Source organism: Trichechus manatus, unplaced genomic scaffold (assembly GCF_000243295.1).
Source record: "Trichechus manatus latirostris isolate Lorelei unplaced genomic scaffold, TriManLat1.0 scaffold00008, whole genome shotgun sequence".
In the NCBI taxonomy this organism is placed as follows: Eukaryota; Metazoa; Chordata; class Mammalia; order Sirenia; family Trichechidae; genus Trichechus; species Trichechus manatus.
The window spans coordinates 18,358,681-18,367,695 of NW_004443944.1; the positions used below are offsets into that span (position 1 = coordinate 18,358,681).

General features: G+C 44.2%; 1 protein-coding gene across 1 annotated transcript; it reads left to right on the forward strand.

The window, feature by feature from the left end:
* On the forward strand, positions 1-2,119 carry LOC111819014 (protein WFDC9-like). The gene is made up of 3 exons (XM_023724422.1): positions 1-268; positions 1,258-1,402; positions 1,951-2,119. The coding sequence occupies exons 1-3, from the start codon at positions 178-180 to the stop codon at positions 1,973-1,975; spliced, it is 261 nt and encodes an 86-aa protein (XP_023580190.1). The 5' UTR covers positions 1-177; the 3' UTR covers positions 1,976-2,119.
* The last annotated feature ends 6,896 nt before the right edge of the window (positions 2,120-9,015 follow it).

Consider the following 9,015-nt stretch of genomic DNA (forward strand, 5'->3'; position numbering starts at 1 on the left):
GGGGAGTTGATACCTTGTTGGGTGCCAGAGGATGAAAAGCTGAAGTAAAAGAAGGAATAAGACAGCATTCTCTCTTTTCTGCTCTCTTTCTATTCTCCCATTCTCTACCTCTAGCAGCATTGGGAAAAGGTCCATCTTCTGCCAGAACTTAACACAGAGACACACAAAGAGAGTACCATGAAGCTCCAGGTTCTCCTACTCATAATGCTTGCCTATGTGGTTGTGATGATTTTGCCTGTGCAGGGAAGCCTCTGGGAAAAAACTTCTAGTAAGTGATGTGGCAAGGGAGGGGGTTGCTGTTTTGGGATATCTGACATAGCTGATTCAGGGCCCACATTTCTGGGATCACCCTTTAGAGTCCTTCTTAACTGAAGACATCTAAGCAAGATTAGGTTGAATGTTCCCAATCTGGGGTCCATCCAAGCGCCTTCTTCCAGCTCTGAAAGCAGTAATGGATATACGGAAAGAGAGCATAGCTTTTACTTATACTCCATAGTCAGTGGGAAATAGTTTGGGTAGAGAAACACCATTACAGAGCTTCCTTCCCAGCTCATATTTCCAGAATCTTGTGCCTTAGCTAGGTGTGCCTTTCATGAATACCAAAATGGTAGTATTGAACACGTTCATTTAGTTTGAGGAGAAGAATCTTTAAAAACACTAAAAAATGGAAAAGACAAATGAGGGGGCCCTTAGTGGATCAATTATTGAGGTCATAAGAAAATGGGGACAATGAAGGGACTGACAAGGTTGGGGGCTAGTGAAGGCCACGAAACTTGGGGAGAGGCTGATTCCTCAGGTGGTATCATCAGAGAGTCAAAGAGAAAAGGAGAAAAGTAGGTTCCTATGCTCCTTTGACTCAGTTTCACATTCTACAAATTGAATGTGGAGATGGGAGCTAGAGAATATTGCAGGCCCTGAAGGCTAAAGTTATATGAGAGTAGATTTGGTGAGTGAGGTCATATATGTCGAGGATGTCCCAGGTCCTATCTTGTGAGAGCTGAGAGAGGGCCTAGAGGCCTGCAATGCTGTGAGGATATGTGGAAGGAAGAAAAGCAAGTCCTATGAGAATGGTCTTCTATGGAGAGATACTGGCTGGAATTTGAGGGGGTACAGGAAGGGGTTTTCTTGAAAGGTAGAGAAATACCTTGCTTGGGGCTTGCAGCTCAGGTTTCAGAAAATGTTGTTGAGTTTGAGAAGGGTTTTTTCTATAAGTTGTGGGTAGTTAGATCATACCAACATCTACCATCTCAATTTCAGTTGATGAAACAGTAGTTGAGCCGTGCGAGTATCTTCCTAAGTCACCAAAATACTGTAACAAAAATTGCACCCCAGACCATCGCTGTAGATCAAAAGAAGCTCGGTGTTGCCGGACCTACTGTGGAAATATTTGCTTGAAAGATGGGTAAGTTGATTGAGGTGAGGGTGAGGGCAAGTGGCCTGGGCATGCTACCTCACTGCTCCTCGCTCATTATGTAGAAGCTGTGATCCTGAACAAAAGACTTCACTCACCCAAATCCTGATCAAAGAAACAGACAACAGGAGGCAATGCCCTACTATTTCCAAATCAACACTGCCACTCACTCAAAATAAACCAAGAGACCCCCTCAAGGGGCTTCTACCTTTTTTCACTCCCATTCTGTTTCCTTTCAGTCCCTCATTACATCACCCATTAGTTTGTTCATCCTTCCTTGGGCCAAGGCCCAAGTTACTGCTTTCTGAGTTGGGCCTCTCCATCGGCCCCCTTGTCTCAGCCAGGTCAAAGGGTACTCAGTCTCCACCTGTCTGCTAAGTTGACAAACTTCTTAGGAGAAACTCCTCCTAAGTGGGTAACTGCTGATATTATAAAAAGAATTTCTGTCCTTATTATCTGGGGCCCAAGGCGTTATTAAGTTTGGAAATGTATATCCCCCAGGGTCCCTGACTTTTAATCACCTAATCTTCCTCTTCCAGACAATTCGCTAGAGTTAAGGTATGACTCACCACCAGTGTTGGCTGGAGGACGACTCTCTGGCCCAGGAAGAGTGCTGCCTAGTTCCTTGCTAGCATACCCACTTGCTCTGGCTTAGGGCCTCTCTGCTCTCTCCTTGACTTCTCAACCCTGAGAAGGCTCACATATTTGCCAAATAAACTGATACACCAACCTAAGGGCTCTGCATTTTCTTCACTCAGTCCCTGTGGCTTCATTTCCCTCATTACAATCCCCAAGAGTCCCAACAGTTGCATTCATCCCATGATGTGCACAGGCACCCAGCTCTGCCTTCCCATCGCACTTATGTATGAGCTGGAATGGCTCCCAGTAGCAGCAAAGATAGAGAAATTAATAAGAAATCTCACAGGTTAACCCCATAAGAGCTTATTCTCATTCACAATAGATTCCAGTGAAAGTGCTCAGTGGGCAGCCATCCGTGCCTTGATTCAAGGGCCCTGGCTCCTTCCATCTGCAGTTCTGCCGCCTCCCAGAACCTCAGACTCCTTTGCTGGACCTTCTGCAATCAACCAGAAAATGACCAGGGAATGTAGCATGGAGGCTGTTACAGAGGGTTTTGAGGGGCCAGACCTAGAAATGGAGTTCCTTTCTATCCTCATTCTACTGGCGGTAATGGCAGTCATTTGGTCTCTCCTATTTGCAAAGGAGGCTAGGAAAAGTAGTGTAGCTGTATGCTCAAGAAGAACAGAAAATAGGATTTGGTGAACGCAGCAATCTCTTACCAGTCTTCTCATTCAATGCCAGAGTCCTCAACCAAAACCCAAGGCCCTGGCCTCCACATCACTCTGTCCAATGGAACAAATAGCCAGCCTTCTGAAAAGAAGCTGGCATCTCCTGTCATTAGAGGAAGTTTTCCTGACATCAAGGTGGGTTCTCAGAACTTCAAGACTACTCCTCCTTCTGCCATCCCTAGCCTCCTCTTATTTCTGCAAGGTCAGTTCTGTCTGCCTGGTAGTTTTTCCTGGGTAATATTACTCACATTTTGAGAATTTGGGTAAAGCAAGGCAGGCTTTCCTGCCCGTATTATCTTCTGAAATGATGTCTAAATCTCCACACGTTAGTGAAATTAGTGTGATTAGTGCACTGAAGATCATTTAAAAAATGTCTGTCCCTCTGGATGAAGATGTTACAGAGGGCCTACTATGTATTCAGGCTTGTGTCTCTCCCTGGGCCAGATTGCTGATGTTCTCACATAGATAGATGAGTCATCTACTCATGCCTGCCAAGTTTGTAGTCCAAGGAAAGACTCAGGAATGCGATACAGCATGAGGAAGGCAGGGCAAGATCCTAAGGGATAATAGACCACCAGGTTAAGTCTTAGAGCTTAGAGTAAGGAATAAGGAGGCCAGGGGCTCAGGAAATCACCCTTCAGGAGTGGGGTTTGAAAGGATAGGAAGGACTTGGAGTTTGTCTTAGTTTCCCACGGCTGTTGAAACAAATTTCCACTAACCTGGTGGCTTAAAATAACAGATTTTTATCCCCTCACAGTTATAGAGGCTGGAAGTGCAAAACCAAGGTGTCAGCAGGGTTATGCTCCCTCTGAAGGCTCTAAGGAAGAATCCTCCCTTGCTTCTTTCAGCTTTTGGTGGCTCTTGGCATTCCTCAGCATTCCTTGCCTTGTTTGTGCATCACTCTGATCTCTGCCTCTGTCTTCACATGGCCTTCTGCTTTGTGTATCTGTGTTCAAATCTCTCTCTCCTTTTCTTATAAATACACCAGTCATTGGATTTAGGGCAAGCCTTAAATTCAAAAGCATTTTGTCTTGAGATTCTTGACTAATTACACTGCAAAGGCACTATTTCCAAATAAGGTAACATTCTGAGGCTCAGGGTTGACATGAATTTTTGGAGGACACTATTCAACTCATACAGAGCTCTTTAGAGTTAAGATGGTTATTCCTTCCCTAAAGGAAAAATGCAAAGGAGAGTAAAAGTTAAGCAACTCTAGAGGAAGGCCCAGGGAAGGGAAGGAATTTTCTCTTGGGTATCCCTTTATGATGCCCTACTTCTTTCACACCTTCATCTGCCAAGCCTGGGTCATGGGAGGTGGATGGGAGGGAAGATGTTGCTTTACCAATGTTAGCAGAAGAGTAATTGGCACAAGAGAGGTGAAAGTATACTCAAAGGGTCAGTAAAACATAGAAGCACTGCCAGCACTGCCCTTCTACCAGCCACATAGTCACCTATACAAGAGCTATGGATGGTATAGACTGAGAACCACTCTAAGTCCTGTAACACACTGAATTAAGATATAAAACTCAAATCGTCCCTCCCCTGTCATGGGAGTTTATGTTAGTAGACTTCTGGTTGGGCTGTGGGGAAACTATTATCATCTTTGTTAAAACTTGAAGAAGTAGCAAATGCCGAAATCATCACCTATCAGCATGACTCATCACTTTTGCCCAGTGGCATTAAGCATGTATGCCAATGAATTATTGTAGTAGACACTCTTGGCACCTCATCCAAATTCCCTTCCTGGCTTTGCCTACCCATCTCTCAGCTCCTGCAAGTACTGCGGCTAGCAGTGACCACCTGCAAACTTCTCCAGAGAATTGCCCTTGGATGGTAGGAATCACCTTAGCCAGATATGCCAGCTCTGGGGCAGTGGATGACTAACTAATACAAGGATAGAGAGCCTGGCCCCTCTGCCTCAAGGTTGGATGACTCTGGTACAGTATACTCTCCAGAGCTTTGAATCAGGCCAAAGCTAGACTTTACCTGGGACCACATCCTTGCTAAATAATAATAATAATTAGTCTTCCACCCTTTAAACTGGGACATGACTTGAAGTTTCTTTCCCTAGGGAAAATGGATCAGTTGAGTCCTTCTCAAGCTTGGAATCTGCTCCTTTTTCTCTGTCACCGCTCTAACCACTGCAGCCAGGAAAAGTTCTCCCCTTTGAAGGATCATGAGAAGGACTCATGATCACATTAGGCCCACCTAGATAATCCAAACTAATCTCCCCATCGTCTGGATTAATCACATCTGGCTCCTGATGTTTCATGGCTGCCACCTGGCATCTGATACTCTGGGAACCTATCAACCCTGCTGGCAATAGGCAACCCACTTCCACGCAGCCTCCCCTGCCTTCCATCCTGGCTGACAACGGACTGTTAATGCAAAGCTTTTCAGAGATGCTGGGGTGTCCCCTACCAGCTCATATCTTAATGCTTTACTGAAATAAGTGACCTCTAGGCCCTTCCAGGAGCCCTGGTTTAGCGCAGTGGTCAAGAGCTACAGCTGCTAACCAAAACGCCAGCAGTTCAAATCCACCAGCCACTCCTTGGAAACCCTATGGGGCAGTTCTACTCTGTCCTATAGGGTTGTTATGAGTCAGAATCGACTTGACAGAAGGGGTTTGGTTTTTGGTTTTGGTTTAGGCCCTTCCAGAGAATTTAGTCAGCTGGTGGTTTTTCTAGCATTACGTAATGAATCTATTCTAGTAAGTCCACTTTTTGACCCCTTCCTGCCAAGGAAATTCAGGTATTCCATTTTATTACTGTAAAAATGGCATCTGACCTCCTCTAACTTCACAAGGAAGAAGGAGAATCAAGATCAACAACGCAAGGGTGATTCCCCTGAGGCTGATTCCCATGAAGTCAGACATACCTCCTCTCTCAGCCATCTTTACCAATTCTGACACCAACTGTCCTTCCCACGGCACTCTCTACTTCTCTGCTGGGTTTGGTGATTTGTTGCACTGGCCACACAGAACTCACAGACAATACTCATGTTTATGGGGTTTATTAGGGAAATAACATATTGCAATTCAGGCTCAGGAAAGCTCAGGAGACAGTTCTTCCATTAGGACAATCTCTTTTCAACTGTGCTCGCAGGCACATCTCTTCCTGGTCACTCAGCCTCTGCCCTGCTCAGGCAAGTGCTACAAAGCTCGTTTAGCTCTGCTGATCAGTGCCCTGAAGCACCCCAGTCCACCTGTAAGCCTCAGCCTGAAGACACTCAGCTCTAGCTCTGTGGGTTGGTAAATGTAACTCCAGCAAGTGCCCAGAAACATCCTACTCTGCCAGCAAGCCTCCTGCCCAAAGACACTCGGCTTTCTTGCTCTTGGGCCGGGAAGCCCACTGCACTGTCTCCTTCCAGTTTCTCCTGCTGCTGTTTTTCTGCCACTGCTTCTCGCTGTCTTCTGTGTTACAGCTCTCTCTCTCTCTCTGTCTCTTGGTTTCAGGAGCTTCTCAGTGCAGAGATCCCAAGTCCAAAGGATATGCTACGCTCTTGGCTGTTCTTCCTTGGTCATGGTGGGATCCTCTTTTTCCTCTGGAATTGGTTCTCTTTTAAGCATAGTGGGATGGCAAAACTGACCAATCCCCTTGGTGGGCTACAATTACCTTATTTGCACAGTCCCACCCAATCACTTGGGTGAGAATTACAAGACCATGGTGAGAAAGGCCACACAAAATCAATTAATTGCACTGCACTTACTATAAGCCATTGTTTAATTCAAGCGTCAAAAATCCATGGGCTAACAGCCCACTCAAACCACAGCCTCTTCTAGCCTGAGATCAGATGAACTAGACGGTGCCCAGCTACCACCACCAAGCTTTCTGACCAGGGAAACAATAGAAGGTCCCAGTTAGAATGGTAGAAAAGTATGTAACAAAACTCAATTTTATAAAAAAGACCAGAATTACTGGACTTATAAAGACTGGAGGAACCCCTACTAAGGTACCCTCTTAACCTGGAACTGAAGCCATTCCTGGAGGTAACCTTTCAGGCAAATAATAGATTGGCCTAAAAAAATAAACAATAACACCCATGAATAATGTGTTTCTTTAAACAATCAACTATACAAGACAAAACAGTCAACAGTTACCCAAAAGCAAAGATGAGAAGGCAAGGAGGGTCAGGGAAACTGGATAGGTGGAAAAGAGGTAGGTGAGGTGGAAATGGTAAGAGAGCTGACACACTGCAGGAATGGTAACCAATGTCATGGAACAATCTGTGTACATATTGTTGAATGGGCATCTAACTTGCTGTGTAAACTTTCACCTAAAACACCATAAAATATTCACATAAAAATATAAGGGAATCCTTAATAAATGACAGTCCTGGCTCACAAAAAAATCCATGAACTGCCTAAAATTCAATTTTGTGGTCAATTTTTAAGAATCTCTGGTGATTTTCCAATTTTAATTTACTTATGTTTACTGACTTTCTTAAACGGCTTTTTAAAATAAAGTAAATGCTGAAATAATAAATATATTTTTTTTAATTTGGGAGTTTAAATTTATATTTATCCATCATGAAAGAAAAATGACACTGATATCTATGGAAAATACAGGGGGAAATAAGAATATGGGAAAAAAAACCTCTCAAGCTGTTATTTGTATTCTTTCCTTTCATCTATTTTGTTTTGCATGATTTTATCTCAGATATTGGTTGTTCCATGATTTTCTACTATCCAGAATCTCCCATAGGGTCATTAAAATTTCTTCACAATTTTAAGATAAATGATCCTATGGTCATATAAAAAAGAAAGAATCCTCTGTACATATATACTTAAAATTTGACTAAAGATTAAAGAAAGGGGAATTAGTATCAAGACCATTAATAGAGAAAGAAGAGTCTTTTCAATGAATCTTGCTGGGATAACTGGATACCCACATGCCAAATATGAATTTGGATGTCATATATGAAAATCAACTAAAAATGGATCAAAGACTTAAATATGAGAGCTAAAACTATAAAAATCTTAGCAGATCATGTTTAATGCTTCTTTTCTATCTCCTAATTCATTGCATAGTGCCTGGGGTCTCAAAAGCTTGCAAGCAACCAAAAGATCAAATATGAATCTTAGGGGGCAGTGAGTTTACGTTAATGAGGGAAGAACACCTCAGAAAGAAGGGTGAGAATGGTTGCACAACTTGAAGACTGTAATCAATGTCACTAAATTGTACATGTAGCAAAAAATCATTATCATTCTTATGTTATATGGATAATTGTGTGTGTCTTGCCCTTCTAAACCAAATTGTAAAATCCTTGAAATGGAAACAATTTAAATACTATATATACAGGGGCGGGGCCAAGATGGCAGAGTAGTCAGACTCTTCTGGTGGACCCTCTTAGAACAAAGACCTGAAAAAACAAGTGAATCAATTATACATGACAATCTAGGGGCCCTGAACATCAAAGACAAAGTTGAGGAACCGGACTGAGTGGCAGGGACAGGAAGAGATGGTTCGGAAGCAGCGAGGAATTGCCAGACCTGACCCAGCAAGAGCCTGAGCCCTTCAGGCCTGATCAGCTCATGGGTGAGCAGTGAGGCAGGCTAGCAGCAGTGCTTGGGAGGCGCATTTTCCACAATGGGAGAGACCCAGCAGCAGAGAGTCTACTTGGCCACCCAGAACCATCGAGAAGCAGCCTTCGATTGACAAAAGAGAAGTACTTGCATACAGCCTACCGCGCAGATCAAAAACACCCACCTTAAGGAAAAACCTCTCTCCCATTTACCTCCCTGCTCCCTGATCTGCACTGAGTCCCAGACTGGGTTCAGCAATTGCCAAGTCCGTTACATGCCCTGAGCCATTCTCCCAGCCTTGGAGAGTGAACAAATTAACAAACAGTGGAAAAAATAAACTGCCAGCTCCCATAAGCCAGGAACCAAAGATAGGCACAGCTCTTCTGCCTAGGCACAGGTATAAGGGATCAACGGACTTTGACTGCCTTTCCCCCTGCATAGACGTGTGTGGGCTCATTCAACAGTGTAGGTCGTCATTACATATACCTGAAATCTAACTTCAATTGTTTCAGCTGTGAAGTGTCAGGCTCATGACATTTGATACTGCTCTGCCCATTAAGCAGTGTCTTCACCTACCCACATCAGGGGCCTGAGGACTGGGGGTTCCACCCATGCCACCTAGCCACCTGCGATAGGGGCCCAAGAATAAAAGGTGCCCCTGCATCCTTACAGCCAACAGCACTGGGTGCTCATAGTCTGCCTGCAAAACCCACCCACCTACACGCTCTAGGGAACAGGGATATGCCTTCCTTCTGGACACTCAGGGGTGGCCA

Bases quoted from the DNA above. Each gene is read 5' to 3' on its own strand.
- LOC111819014 (XM_023724422.1), top strand. From the start codon at position 178: ATGAAGCTCCAGGTTCTCCTACTCATAATGCTTGCCTATGTGGTTGTG. The intron at 269-1,257 runs GTAAGTGATGTG...TCTCAATTTCAG, and splicing joins CCTCTGGGAAAAAACTTCTA to TTGATGAAACAGTAGTTGAG. The intron at 1,403-1,950 runs GTAAGTTGATTG...TTCCTCTTCCAG, and splicing joins AATATTTGCTTGAAAGATGG to ACAATTCGCTAGAGTTAAGG.